This window comes from Typopeltis vanoorti, chromosome 8, assembly GCF_054136105.1.
Source record: "Typopeltis vanoorti isolate ZY-2024b chromosome 8, IOZ_Tvanoo_1.0, whole genome shotgun sequence".
In the NCBI taxonomy this organism is placed as follows: Eukaryota; Metazoa; Arthropoda; class Arachnida; order Uropygi; family Thelyphonidae; genus Typopeltis; species Typopeltis vanoorti.
The window spans coordinates 117,780,950-117,797,172 of record NC_143556.1 but is presented as its reverse complement, the minus strand read 5'-3'; the positions used below and the strand labels follow the sequence as shown (position 1 = coordinate 117,797,172).

Genomic DNA, 16,223 nt, shown 5'->3' with positions numbered 1-16,223 from the left:
CGTAGTGCTAGACTTATTCTACCTTTACCACGAGTTGCCTTGACTTGCAACACTTGCAGGCGCAAACTTGACTGACTTGTCTGTTTGCTTACTTGGGAAATGGAGTAAAAAAAACCAGGATTATATTTAAAATTGCTTGGTATCTTTAACATATATATATATATATATATATATATTTTTTTTTTTTTTTTTTTTTTTAATTGTACCAATATTAATTGTGGTTATGTTTCGTTATTTACCTTAAGTTTTTATTTTTATTATTAATTTTTTTTTCTATTTCCATTACTATTTCTAACTACCATTTCTCCGTTGCTTTTTTTTTAAATACAATTTTTATTTTATTTTTAAAATAACTTTCATTCCTTTCAAGGTATCTGTTCTTCCCTTTCTAGCTTTTTATGCAGTAATTTTGTTTAGTTTTTCCCCAATATTTTGGCTTCTAATGTTCTCGCAATTTATATAATATACTTTAATTCGGATTTTTAATATTTTCCACATGTTTTCCAGCTAAATAATTTTCAGCATTTGCGTGTTATTCTGTTCTTTAATTCATTTGCGTGTTATTCTGTTCTTTAATTCATTAATAGTCTACTCGTTAACTTGACCTCATTTATACTCACATCGACTTTATAATACGGGGATTTTCAGGTCCCTTCAGTCGTACTATATCCTGTACCTGTACACTTCTTTTCGTATTTTCTTTCTCTGAATCTCCCAATCTGTTTTTAACTATGAAGCTCTTCAAAACCAAAATGCTACAAACAAATGCACATTTTCTGACAGGCTAAACAGTAAGGAAGCGTTTCAATGACTGACCAAACAATGTAAACATACATTAAAATTTTATGATACTATTTCACTATTTGGTTAGGTCACTTACTGGTGAGGGGGAATATTTTATTTGTCATAGCATATCTAACTATTTGTTCCCTGTTATCATACACAATGAAGTTCCGCTGCACTTTGAGTCGGGCAGTGTACTCCAGTTCACTGTATGGGCACTCTGTGTAAGCAATGGTCTGGTCAATGACGAAGGGCACTTCCAAAGTATTTCCTTCCAAACGATAAGAACGCGAGGAATGCGATCGGATAACACCTGCAGGGAAAAAAAAACGTAAGCGATTAGCAATAATACGACAAATGAGTCGATCAGGATAAAGGATAAAGAAAAAAGGATAACATTATTTGTTAGTTTTAAATTAATTTAAAACTAACAATAAAGTAGACTATAATAAATATATGAAGTTCAATGCTTAATTAAAGATGTCTTCTATGCTCAATTAAGCACTGTCGACATGATCACCAAAGAGAGAATTAAGTTTAATAATTTTTAGCAAAGAAATGAGTTTTCCTGATATATCTAAATGGGATCTAAAATGGATTTACATAGAGAGTTCCTAGATGTCTTCCAAAGATAGTAAAGAACAAAATCAGAAAGCAAATAATTTTTGCTGCTTCTTCTCCCAAATGTGTTTGGACTCCATTCAGGGACTGCCGACAACATTTCCATGTTCATGGATTAGCAAATAATCTAACATATGCCTTGTCTCTTCCAATTTCAGTTTAGTTCCTACCAACAACTAACCATGAAAAATCAAGCAACGATAAATGGATTGCACACAGATGTTACTGTTGTTTAAATTTACGACCGAAGCGACTAAGGCTACTGAGCCATTGTATTTATATATGTAAACTGCATGTTTTCTTCTGACCAGTTTGTCGTTTTTGTGGAATGGAAAAATCGTCCCAGATCCAGTTCAGAAATACGCATTGTCTTATTTCCAATCTTAATGATGTCCACTCTGTCTCCAATTTAAGAAACTCCACATGTTTCTTAAGCTCAAATGTAAGCTTCAATTACTACTTATCGCTCTTTCCAGTTACACACGTTTTGATTCTTGTAGCCTCAGAGGTGGCACTTGGAGTGAAATACTCACAAGTCAGAATAGTGGAACCAATTTAGAAAAATTTTCATTTCGATCTTCTTTGGTTGAAATTCGTTTATCTCTATTGCTTTTCTAGTGCCACCAACCATTCTCTAAACACTTTTTAATAATAGACCAGATATTCATCATCAGTTGCTTTGCCTCACATAAAAAAATGTCATATGCAACTTAAAAGTTGCCTTCTCACTTATGTAAAATTCTCCACGATGTTGCGATTTGGAAAAACAGTGGGAACACAAACCAGGATTTCATTCCACCAAGATAAAACATCCGAGTGCTTTGGCAACTCACAGAAAGGCAGTATATTGAAACGTACAGCTATGCGCGTGGATTCAAAGAAACCGCCGAAATGCTATTGTCCAATTCAGTGGAACAAAAACCAAGGTTAATTTTATCTTTATTTTAAACCAACCTAGTGTTGTATACCAGATGGAATACCAGCAGAAATAGTAAAGTTATTAGAAGTTGACAACATTAACATATTAGTAAAACTATTTAATAAGATCTACGATTCAGGCATAATCCCTCAAGACTGGTTACAGTCGATCTTCATCATGCTACCTAAAAAAGTAAATGCGAAAACTTGTAATGACTATAGAATGATCAGCCTAATGAGTCACGTTCTCAAAATGTTTCTGAAAATAATTCAAAAAAGAATATGCAGAAAATGTGAAGACACCATCAGTGATACCCAATTCGGCTTTAGAAACGGCTTGGGAACAAGAGAGGCCCTTTTCTGTTCTCCGATCTTATTTCAAAAATGTATTGACCAAAACAAGGTAATATTCATTCGCTTCATCGACAACGAGAAAGCATTTGACAAAGTCCAACATGCTAAAATGATTGTACTATTAAAAAGAATTGGATTAGATGGTAAAGATATCAGGATCATTGAAAACTTATATTGGAACCAAAAGGCATCTGTTGAAGTTGATGACATTATTACAGACTCCATTAACATCAAACGAGGAGTAAGGCAAGGATGTGTGCTGTCACCTCTTCTTTTTAACATCTACTCAGAAGCCATATTTCAAAACGTCTTGGAAGGAAGAAAGGAAGGGATTAGTGTAAATGGTGAAATCATCAGTAACATCCGGATATGCTGATGATACAGCTCTTCTGGCTAACAATATGCAGGATCTTCAAAATCTTTTGGAACTAATAAATGAAGAGAGTGAAAAAATGGGATTAGAAATAAATATCACCAAAACTAAATTCATGGTCATAAACCAAGTCTTAATTTAGTACTTTCTTTAAATAGGAAACAAATTGAAAGAGTGGCAAAGTTTAAATATCTCGGATACTGGTTAAATGAAGATTGCAATCCAGAAATGGAAATAAAAGTTAGAATTGAAATGGCAAGAAAAAATTTTCTCTTGATGAAATCAACACTGTGTAACCGCAGTTTAAACTTAGAGCTTAGGATACGCATGGTTAAATGCTATGTATGGTCTGTACTGCTGTACGATGCAGAAACTTGGACCTTAAAAACAACATCAATAAAAAGGCTTGAAGCCTTTGAGATGTGTCTATACAGACGAATGTTAAAAATCCCATGGACAGCAAAAACGTCCAATCAGGAAGTACTGGAACAAATGGGGAAATCACGTGAACTTTTAGATACCATAAAAAGAGGAAAACTGCATATCTTGGTCACCTACTTCGGAATGAAAAATATAAGATACTTCAACTGATTATAAAAGGGAAGATAAATGGAAGAAGAGGACAAGGAAGACGAAGAAAATCTTGGCTGGCAGACATCAGCCAGTGGACTGGTATGAACTCTGAGAGACTGCTCAGAGTAGCTGAGAATCGCTCAAAATTTGCCAAGGTGGTCGCCGACCTCCGATAGGAGATGGCACTCAAAGAAGATGAAGTATTGTATAACGCCTATCGTAGCCTAATTCACAGCTATGGAGATCTATAATGTATGCTAACCAAGTTTGGCTTGAAATAGAATTTTTATTTTAAAACTTCTAATTTTAATTTTATTCTACGTATTGCAGTTGTCACTTTTTCCTGTTGCTAATTTCATCCTGAAGATATTCCGTACACCAGCGCTTCCCAAACTGTGGGCCGCGGCCCCCTTGGGGGCCGTAGGTTTTGTTGAGGAGGACCGTGAAATAATGAAAACAAATTTAAAATGTTTTAAGACTAAGTAGATTTTTTTTTTATTTTAAAAGAAACATATTTAACTTATTATTTCTTTTTCGCTATTTTTTATATTTTAATGGAAAAATTCACACATTGGTGTTGGTTCACAAACTTTGCTTCCTGCGTATTTCGGCGCTTAATGAATATTAGTAAATATTGCTTATTCATATGTTTCATTTCAAAACAGTGGTTAATTGCATTTACTTCGAATGCTCTCCAGGGAAGCTCCAAATCTTCCTGTCCCTTTTATCAGGCGTTCGTTATCAGGGACTGTTGATATTGACTTTATATACATATCAAAACTCGTTTTATATTATCATTGACATCCGAGCTAGTTTTCTGTTACCAATAAAAGTTTCGCATATACTTCACACATGAAAAAAAGCTTAAACAAATTCATGTGGGGAGATAGTAACTCACTTGCAGTGGTAAACAACACCCCTCCCTAACAACCACTATACTGCAGAGGCAATAAAAACAAGTACTTTTATTATGCCAGTGAATAAGTTATGGGGAGTCTGTGATATTTCTCAACAAATAGTGCAATTAGAGACAACTGGGATAAAAACACACTAATTAATGAATCACATGTCCCCCCCCCCCTCATACAGAAACTATGCTGTATAGACTGAAACAAAACCATATGTTGCATCGTAAACACAGTATCTAACTAAAAACTATTGTTATTAATTAGATCTATATATATATATATATAATGAATGTTATGGCAGTTTCACATATGGAATTCGGTTGCAGAGAGTTAGCATTTCAACTCTTTTATCTTTCGGTTGCGCGATCTTTTGTTAATACCGCACCAATCACATGCACATCTTAATGACCTGCCTTTGGCGTCTGTTTCGCGTTAGGCTTAATTACCGTAAAGGGAGAAAAGTCACAAAAGAGAAAAATGTTCCTGGTCTGGAGATTCCCTTATTCAAGTAATATTCACTAATTTCATGTTATCAGTCTGTGGTGTGCCAGTATCGGTAAGTGGTGATATTATTTGATCTATTCTATGTTAAAAAATTTAACCCTGAGATGGATAAGTGGCTGATAAAAAATATAAAAAAAATCCCGCGAACAATCAGAAGAAGCAGAAACAGATTCAAAAAAAAAAAGAAAAAAGGACAGTATTTCATATTTTACCCGAACAGCCCGCATCGTCTTCAGAACCAAACGGTAAGAGGCAAAAAATGTAATACATGCATTTGATTTTTGCAATATTCGCTGTGTATGTTTTGTATTGAATATAAATACAATAAATATTATAATAATATATCTCTCTATTACGATTTTTTTTCGAGGGGGGGCGTGAAATATTTTAATTTTTGCAAAGGGGGTCCTGATATCTAGAAGTTTGGGAAGCACTGCTGTACACGACTAATCGTGTACATCTTTTTTTTTTAGCTTGATGTTTTATTAGTGGTTTATACTGGATTTAGGCCGATAACTCACACCACGGAAACCTTACTTCAGTGACTGTTTTCTTTCTTTCTCACTAATTATTCTTTTAACACAGAACGCTCGATGGCACCGTCTCTTGATGGCATTTTTCGTCTTTTCTGAAGGTCTGTACGTCACAGTTGACTCCATTTATATTCTCTTTTTATACTCTCCTATATTGCCAAGTGTGTATCCTGCAGTGGGAAATTAGATCAAATCCGGTTTCTTCCTAAGAACATAAAAATCTCTTCCATCAAATTTTCGTCCTATTACTCACTTCATGCTAATGTAAGGAGAAATGTACAGTTAACTTTTATGTTACTTGGAAAGGCATGTAATTATCAGAATGGATTTCAAACGATATCGACAATAAGAGAGCTTCTTTCTTATTTAACTGTAGATAAATACCATGAAAAAGTTTTTACAAGTTCTAGCAGTCACTCTTGATATTTGTGAGACAGATTAATTGAAGACAATGCATTGTTCTCTCTGTTTTCATTTATCCGCTCTTGCACACCACATATGAACAAAACGTCGAGAATATTTACAACCTTAGATGCTGATTTCTAAACCAATATTCAATAAAATTTCAGTAAAATCATGATATCTCTGTTATCCTCAGTGCTAGTGAAACTCAATTCTGTCATCGGGCAAATAATAACTTTATTCTACTGCTAACTTTTGACAATTCATAAATTTCTAGATATTACAAGTTTTCTTCTTGTAATATCTTCCATTCTTTATCCTTCAGGGTTAATTCCAAACTCATAGGACCAAATTTTCTTCCTCTTCGCTGATTTTCTTTTTTTTTGTTGATGTTTTATAAAAGTGTGTGTCCACATTACGCATTTTCTAAAAAGTACACTCTGCAGGTTCCCAAATCCAATGTTAACAAAATTCTTCTTTCTATTCAACTTTCTGTCCATTACACAAATATAAATCAAAGATCAAAACTTCTCGTGTTCTGAATCATCATTAAATAACAATAAACATAGTAAATGTCATTTAACTTCCAGAAACCAATTTATGTAATAAAACAGTATTTCAGGTTAGCTTCTACTGTTGTTTTTTTCTTATGTCACTGACCTGGGGATACCCGAGTAAATTCCTCTTCGTAATCACTGACTTCAATCTTCGTTTCAAAAGGAATGGATGGTGCAGACCCACGAATCTCCATGTTTACTCGCATATAATTAAATACATCAGGACCGAGATGCTGCTCATTGATAAATACGTGATGTCCACTGTTTGGGAATTCCACCTCCACAGTTCGATTGAAAGAACCTCCTAAAACAAATATTATTAAAGGACGGTCAGTTTATCAGCAGTTTTATTTTATCATAATAAATAACACAAACAGGTGTGTGATTCTTTTACCTCCTATTTGTTTTATATCTGAGAAACAAAATACTTAGCCGGATTATATTAGTCTCTGCTAGCATATTTTTACTAATCTCTCTCTCTCTCTCTCTCTCTAAAAAAAAAAAAAAAAAAATCGAAATTCAAATACGTCTACTTGATCGCTATTTTTATTCGTGGTACTTGCGTTATTGATCTTATTATATTACGAAATTTTCAGAGAAAAATTTACCTTCTGAACAATTAAAAAAATGCCAACCAAGTAACTATATCTAAATTGAAGCCAGATCCGTAAATTTACATATGAGATGTTTTCAAGCGGTATTACTGTTTTTAGAGGAAGTAAGAAGAGTGTATTCCTTCATTTTTGTCCAAATTGGCTCAAACACTCAAAAGAACCTCAGGATCTTAAATAGCTTAATAATAATAAACGACTGTATAATACTTTCTTACAGCCTGAAGGTGTATGTTTAACCACCTTACCGGCCATTATGGACCAAATACGCATCCTCATACGCTTCGCATCCATCATATATTTCAATGTAATATCAATGGTATTGCAATTTTAATATGCACTTTGCATCCATGATAATCTTGACGTCTATAAACGTCTTGGCCGGTAGCGTGGTTTTAATAATAATAATAATATAATCGAAATGTGTTCAAGAATCTCTAGTTGTCAATAATTGAATTCAATACTTCAAATTACTTCAAAACTTTAATTACCTCAATCAAATGAAAGCCGTGAATTAATAATACTCAGTTTTGACCTTAAAGGTGATTGCAAGAAAAGCGGCCGTTGAATCCTGCAGTCACTAGTATGGTGTATATGCGTGGGAGCGTCAAATAGATAATATAATGCGCTCAAAGTTGTTTTAATATTCAACAATAAGATTCATATAATAATGTAAACAATGTTAATAATTATTTTAAAAATCACAATTGTTTCATTCAAAATGACGATGATTTACAAAAATTTCTAAATGCATTCAATAATGCGCACAAAAGAAATATATGAAGATATCAACTTTAAAAAGAAAAAAAAATTGAGTCACTTACTAGAGGATCCATGAGATGTAAATTAGAAATAAAAGTAAATATAACTGAAGTTATTAAGATAAAATGCTTAGGAATAGAACTAATTTAAACATGGCATCGCATAAAATGAAGGTAAAAGAACAGACATTAAAAGAAATAAGAATCTACAAAGGTGTTGTAGATTCTTCTATGAGCAGTAGTAATATATGTGTAGAAACTACAAAATTAGACAAGTTGATGATGAAAACATTAATCAAAAATACAGTTGTAACAATATTACACAAAATGAAGAACACAAATCAGAGAAAATTATGAAATGATTGGATTCAGAAACGAAAAGGTAGAAATAATATAAAAATAATACAGCATAACAGAATGGGGAAAGAAAGATAAAGAATTGAATTCCAAAGAGAGAGAGAGAGAGAGAGAGAGAGAACGAGAGGAACACAGAGGCGAGTATGGCATGATGGTGAAAGTAGCAGCGTTACAAAGCATGTGGGCTTTTTAGTAAAGAAGAAGAATGTTGTCACATGGAATTAGTCATAAATTTGTAATTTCAAATTTCAGTCGTGTACGATTGTTATTATCAAAATGAAATCGCAAAATATGACATTCACATGGACACAATATAATAATTAAACCACAGAACGTATATGTAATGGAGATGCCCCGTATGTATAATGAAGTTATGTTTTAATATTAATTCTATTGAGAATTACACAAAGGTAATTGATTCAGATGAGAAGACACTTTACGCAGATTTGCTCCCCTGGATTTCAATGAGATGAAGAAGCAACTAAGATGATATGATACGGAATATCAAGTGAGTGGATAGAGTTAGAGATAAGCGGAAAAAAAAAAAAATATATATATATATATAATATGACAGAAGCTTATAAGCAAGCGAATAAGTTTCACAGGATGTAACACGGAAAAGATTTTCCGATGCATGATGGGAAGATAACAGTTGCTACCACTTTTTTTATTATTTATTTATTTATATTTATTTACGAGTACATGCCGATTTCCTAGCGTAGATCCGCGTGGTTAGCCTTTGCACTTCGCAACCGTCGACGACGTGAGGAACTTAAGGATTTTCCTCAGCCATAGCCAAATTAGCCGGTCTTGGGCGTGGACAGCAGGGTTTTTCCACCATTTTATCTGGGATTTTTCATCCAGCAAGCAGACAAACCGGTCCCGTGAACACACAGGGTACAGTCATAGGATATAGTACGGCAAGGAAGGCAACGGGAAACAACCTTGCTCATAGTCATTTCCCTAGATTGTGGCGTGTATATGTATATAGCTGCCCCTAAACAGCCGAAAGGCTATAACCATAACACCATTCCTAGAGTAGACGAATTACGGATACTGTGACTCAGCTCAATCAGCTTCCTATTTTTAGCAATGGGAAGAGGAGTAACATTTAAGAGTTCTGTGACACACACACACACACACACACACACACACACACACACACACACACACACACACACACACACACACACACACACACACACACACACACACACACACACACACACACACACACACACACACACACAGCATCTCTCGTGGGTGGAGAGTTGCAAAATCTCTCTGTACATAATAGACTGCACTTCCTATAGCATACATCAATGTCATGAGCAAAGCAAAGGATTGAGAAAAAATTAAAAGTTCACGGTATATATAATCTCGACTACTGCTTTTATTATCGCAACTTTATATAATAAACTTCTTTCTTTGAGCTGATAGGATGATAACAGTTACTTCCACTGTTTTTATTTTTTTAATTTAATTTAATTTTATTTTTTTCTTTGAGCATTCAGATTTCCTGGAGAAGTAATTAGACGAATTACGCATACCACGGTTCGTGTTTTGGTGACACTTTATTTTGTATAAGGATTTCAGTTCAATTAGCTTCCTTGATATTTGATTATGCTTAATAATGTCTGATAGTCTAGAGATAAAACCCTGAGTAATTATTAAGCAAAAGATTATAAACTTAGACTTCATCTGGTTTATTAACTTTTATTTCTTTTTATACTTCTTTGCAACTGTTGATTATGTCAAATAAATAAATCAATGATTCAGATGACTTCCCATTTTCTACATCAATAATTTAGACTGCTTGTCTAAACTAAGAATGTCCATGCAACTCTCTTCATCATGGCTCTGAATAAGTAAAAAAACTAATGCTTTTAATTTAACTGAAAGGTTCCAAGAGTATTGAAAGTGACTGTCCATGTTTGAACAATCGCTTTCAACACTCTTGGTAGTTTTGTATAAAATACTTTACGCAAACATTCAGTTGTATAAGAAGAAAAGCAAAAAAAACACTATTGTGAGACATTCCTTACCTGTTACCATAAAGCCATTCAGAGCTCCTGAGCGTGGGGCTGCAAACAACCAACCGATTACTCCTCCCACTGTAGTCAGGGATTGCATATCATAGCCCACTGATGATGGAACACGACTGACTGCAGTGTAAGTACGGCCATCCTCTGTGACTATATAGGCATGGAGATCGACATCCTGGATTCTGATTTCATTGAATATCCCATTCACCTTTCCATTCATTCTCTGTGGTAAATCTGGAAGAAATAAAAGATGTTTTCTCGCAAGACATTCTGCTACACTAGTATTCTCTTATAAATTCTATTTAATATTAGACATCTGGAAAAAAAAACTATGCTGAAAAAAAAAAAACTTTGATAATATTTATTCCTAGCATAATCATCATCGTTTCAAGGATTTAGGCCCAGTGACCTGCTCCACCGGTCTCATTCTATTCCATCTTTTCCTTGGTCGTCTCTGACTTATATATCTTCCAAATGCATCCATTTGGAAGATATAGATGGTTATCGGAATATTTTTTTTCGCTTTTTTTTATATATGTATATTGGAGAGGGTGCTGTGTAGGTAGATGGATGCATGTATGCTGTATCGCTGCTCCTGGTTTTATAGGTTTAAAGTGGTTTTTAACTCATGTTTTAATTTGAAAGTGCTGCTATTTAATTCTACTAGTCACGTTGAAGACAGGGACGTTTAAATCACCAAAATCGGATAAGTAATACTCAAATTTTCAGTGTTGAAAGTCATAGCGCGAACTGCATTCACCAACCAACGAAGAACAAAGGACATCGCCATTTTAAAAGTCGCACTATAGTCGCTAACGGGAAGAAAGTCTTAAGGTCACCGAGACAGCGGAGATCAAGCACAATGAGCTGTAACAAGTGCAATAATCCATTAAGCGACGAAGGGGACCGGCCGCATTGTTCTGGATGTGACAAAAGACAACACTGCCATTGTTCAGGGATCGTGGAAAGCAAAAGGAGCCGCGAAACGGTCCAAATCGTTTCGCGGCTCGGCGCTGTCTGCAATGCCGTCAGAAAATGAAGAACAAAGAACAGATACCAAAGAAAAATAACGACGCACATCAAGGTAAGCCACTTCCTGATCCTAAAATTACAAATAACTGATTCATTTAAACTCATGGTTAAAGACTTGCTAAATACACATATTGAACAAATCAAGAAAAAATTTGAGGACTATGAACGTTACATACAGTTCAATAACGAGACCTCTGTTAGGAATGAAATGTTAGGAACCGTGCGAAAAATAAAGACAAAATTAACGATAGCGATAGAAACACAAGAAACACTCAAGCGCGAAAATGAAGAACTGCAGAAAAAGGAAAACACACTCAAGTCTCAAATGGAGCACATGCTACAAAAAGAAAGAAAAAAGAACTTCAAATTGAGGGAATAACAAAAGAAAATACAGAAGACTTAAGTAACATAATGCAACTGACCGGAGGCAAAATTGACATTCAAATCGCAACCACAGACATCACCTCTATTAACCGAGGCTCACAAAGAAACAAAGAAAGACCTCCACCAATCATCGCTTGTTTTACCAGCAGAAGTCTGAGAGACACCATTCTTGCAGCAAGCAAGAAAACAAGGCCGATAACAACGATCCTAACTAACAAGAAACTCCCAACACCAATCTATATAACGGAACACTGGACACCATACTTCAAAAACCTTCAACACCAAGCAAGCAAGACAAAAACAGAGAATAACTACAAGTTCCTCTGGACTAAGGATTCACAGATATTTATGAGAAAGAATGAAAACATTCAAGTTTACATAATTACAAGTGAACCCGACTTACACAGCCTACCAATATAATACACTAACTTTTCACATTCATAAGAACAAGATTAGAAATCACTTAAAAACTATATAATGGAGATCTCAAACATAGGCGAACATATCCAGTCAGACAATATAAACTTCAAGGTATTTGATTCTTTGAAGAAATGGTCAGACAACATTTCTACCAATACCAACTTCACTATCGTACACACAAACATAAGAAGTAAAAAAAAAAAACACTGGCTTACATTGATAACACAGCTCAACTACACCATGATAAACATAGATGCGCTAATGATGACCGAAGTTGCAATAAACGACACAGAAATTTACGCATACAACATAAATAATTACCAAACCTACAACTTATGTAGGCCAAACAAAAGAGGAGGTGGTGTCGTGGCATTTATCAAAGAAAAATACTATGTGACTGAAAAGCAAACTCATTTCGAACATGCGGAAACACTAATTTTGGATATCACAAATAGCCACAACAGTATCAAATACACAATAAATACAATATACAGACCCCAGATAATAATCTACTCAGCTTTCCTCTTGAGTTATAAGCATGGCTAAGCGGTATCGAACCCAGTACAACACCCTGGCTCATCCTAATAGGATACATTAACATAAATACTCTTGACCACGCTTCTTAAACCACTAACACATATTTTGATATACTAAGTCAGTACAACATAAACCCTACCATTAACTCCACAACAAGAGAAGAAATACTCAATAACTCACTAACACAAGCATGCATTGATCATATCAATATACGAGCTCCCATCCATACATCATCAGTAATTAACGTCGAAATTGCCGATCACTACTTTGTCTCAACTTCGTTTTATTACATTACCCACTCCCAGGCCCGGCTGGTGGCACATGTGCGAAGTGTGCAATAAACACAGGCGCCGCAGAAGAAAAGACGCCCAAAAGATGTCAAAAAATATGAGATAAGAGTTTAAACAACGAATGGTACATATAATTATGAATGTACGTCGTCTTCCGTTAGGGCCCCTTCAGATCTTCCCAGAAACGAACAAATAAATTCTGAATTTGTATCCTGGACCCCATTATAGCACTGTAATTTTTTATTAAAATTTACGAAAATATACCTAAAATAGTTCTTTATTTTTTGATGAATCAACAATCCAATTTTGAAGTGGATTTATAACAACAGCCTTGAAGACCTCTTTGCAAATTCACTGATTGCATTGAGAATACTATTGACTTTGCCCGTTTCAGTTGCTGAGGGAGAGAGAACATTTTCTAAATTACAATTAATAAAGAACTACCTGCGATCAAGCATGAATCAACGAAAACTAAATGGTTTGGCACTAATTTCAATAGAAAATAATATTGCTCAATCTATCAACATTGATGTACTGCGACAGGATTTTGCTAAAAGGAAAGCCAGACAAGTCCCTTTTAGCAAAATTAATGTAAAGAATATTTGAATAAATCTCTTAACTTTACATTACTATTTTATATTATTGTGAAAATTTATATAACTTGAAAAAATTTGTATAAGCAGGACTAATCCATAGCATTTATACTGCAAAGCGGTTTTCATTTGTTTTTTATTTCGTGTTCTTTTTATTCACACTTTATTAAAAAAAAACATTTTTGGAAAGGCGGCGAACATTAATCGCACACACAAGAAAAATACTATGCGCCGGTCCTGCCTACCCCCCCCCCCCCCACGCTGTAGATTTCTCAGTAGTCTTATCTTAAAGATGTGTCTCATTTCCGGTTGCTATTTTGTTGTACCCAGGTGAGAAATCGTGTATTGGGTTGAAAATCTTCATTAACTTTTTTTTTTATTTCAAATTAATATTAGCTGTGTAGTATACTTTTAAATTGTATGTTACCTTTTATTTGACTGATATTGTATTCTGAATGGTTAACATTCAGAAATTAAATAAAGTGAAAAAGACACTTTTTTTTAATTTATGGGATTCACAAAACACAACAGCACACACACACACTTTTTTTTCTTTCTATGATGTTCACATTTTCTAAAATAATTAACTACTGGAATATCAGTTTTACTGTTTTTTTTCTTCTTTCACATGATTTTCTCCATGTGACACACACCTGTGAAACTTTATTCATTCTGATCATGGGAAATTGTTATTACTATAGTAAAATTAATGCTACATTTATATTTTTATTTAAACCAATACATATAATTCTAATCAGAATAACTGAGCAAAAAAGAAATAAATAAATAACTGATTGTCCTTCTCTGATTATTAATTTTACCTTCCATTCCTTGTGCTCTTAAGCTACTTCTGTAACTGAAATTTATTTTATTTTTTTTCTTTAGCATTAGTAAGTTTAAGTTTTTTTTTTAATCAACCAGCATTTCCTGTAACTTGTGAGTTTGTAATCAATCTGTTGTTTTTTCTAACTTTGGTTTTCCAAAATAGAGAAATAAATATTTCTATCCCAATATATATATATATATTTTTTTTTTGTTTGTTGTTGTTGTTGTTGTTGTATTAAAATAATTAAAAGTGATAAATAAATTTTTTAATACACAAATAAAGTTTTCAGTTGTGTATTTTGTTTAGTTGTTTATTTGTGCGTAATCAGATATCAGTTTAGCCGAATAACTTATATATAAGAGGGTAGATCGCCAAATAACTTTTTATAGAAAAGTAGCTCGCGTAGTAAAAAAGGTTGAACACCACTGACCTAGGATTTACCAATTTTCGGGCTTTTACAGTATACACCAGTGGCGGCAGGTGAAATTTTAAGTGGAAGGTGCTGCCTAAACAAAATTTTAAAAAAAATATTTTTTTCCTAATTAGTAACCAATTTATTAATAAATAAATCTGTAGATTTATTTAATTGGTTACTGATTAGGAAAAATTTTTTTGTAATTTTTATTTTAGATAGGCAACACCCCCCACTTAAAATTTCACCTGCCGCCACTGGTATACACATATATATAATGTATATGTATACATATACAGCAGGGTTTTTTCCCCAGTTTATCTGGGTTTTTCATCACGGAAACAGGCAAACCGGCCCAGTGAACATACCCCGATTACAGTCATGAATATCGCCCTTAGGGGATGCAGCAGAGGAGTGGCGAACCGGCTGCATTAATACGCCATAAACCCTTCATTAGGAGGGGGTGCTCAACCCATCCTAGACGGATGAGAAGGGTAGGATGTATATATACATATACATATATACTAGCTGCTGAAAAACCATTTGTAAAGCAGATGTACTTTGCTATCATTGAAAATACCACGTTAATTCACACTTCACGCAAAACAGATGAAACCCAGAAAACAAAAACAGCAACTCGTGACAAATGACAACGTTCAGTTGGATTGATTGGCACAATAACTAATCACATCCACTGATTTCTAAGTGCTATTGTCTTAGAGATCACTCTGCCTCGTTTTCTGGGCAGTTTAAAAACCTCTAAGAACTAAGGATAGCTAAGAATTTGACCCGCTGCGCCATCTGCTCAAAGTTGTGTGTATTTTGAACATTCGGGCTAGTAACGCGAATATAATACAATGTTTAGCGTTGAAAAGTGTCCTCTTAATGAAGTACGAATTTAATTTTAGGAATCAGGTTTGTGTTTAATTTTAGGAATCACGCGAAGCCAGGAAACATTTAAGGGAGTCTTTAACGGGAATAAATGCAAAAATATAATATCGTTGATATTGATATTCCATGGATGTGCACCGCACACCTAGAACACTCGGAATATTAGCCCTGATATATACATACATATAGATCCTTCTCTTCTATCTGCGTCAGTATCGGAGTGGGAAGTTCCCGTTGCGGCCACATGTTCAACTAATGCTGATTCCGCAATTAATTTGACATTGTGGGTTGACAATCGTTTTTTTAAAGTTTTCGAAATTTTCTTTTAAAAAAGATGGGATGTTTGTGCGCATTAATACAATCTCACCCTGTGGTTTTTCGGAAATGATCATAGAGGCATTTTTTAAGGAATATAAATTCCATTAGGGGTACATTTTTGTCAGTGCATATCCGCATACCTTCGGTTTAGAGCTCTTTTCACTTTTAGTATTAATTTGTCGTGCACTTCAAAAAAACCTTTCATACTAGTAGAACTATA

At 34.2% G+C, this 16,223-nt stretch overlaps 1 protein-coding gene across 1 annotated transcript in view; it reads right to left on the bottom strand.

Moving 5' to 3' along the window:
• Ndg (Nidogen) overlaps positions 1-16,223 on the bottom strand; it is a 199,542-nt gene that overhangs the window by 140,231 nt on the left and 43,088 nt on the right. The window contains exons 6-8 of the mRNA XM_090396289.1: positions 10,301-10,534; positions 6,630-6,830; positions 881-1,096 (exon numbers count right to left, since the gene is read on the bottom strand). Of these exons, the coding sequence (XP_090252415.1) occupies positions 881-1,096; positions 6,630-6,830; positions 10,301-10,534 (651 nt within the window). The remainder of the gene's footprint in view (positions 1-880; positions 1,097-6,629; positions 6,831-10,300; positions 10,535-16,223) is intronic.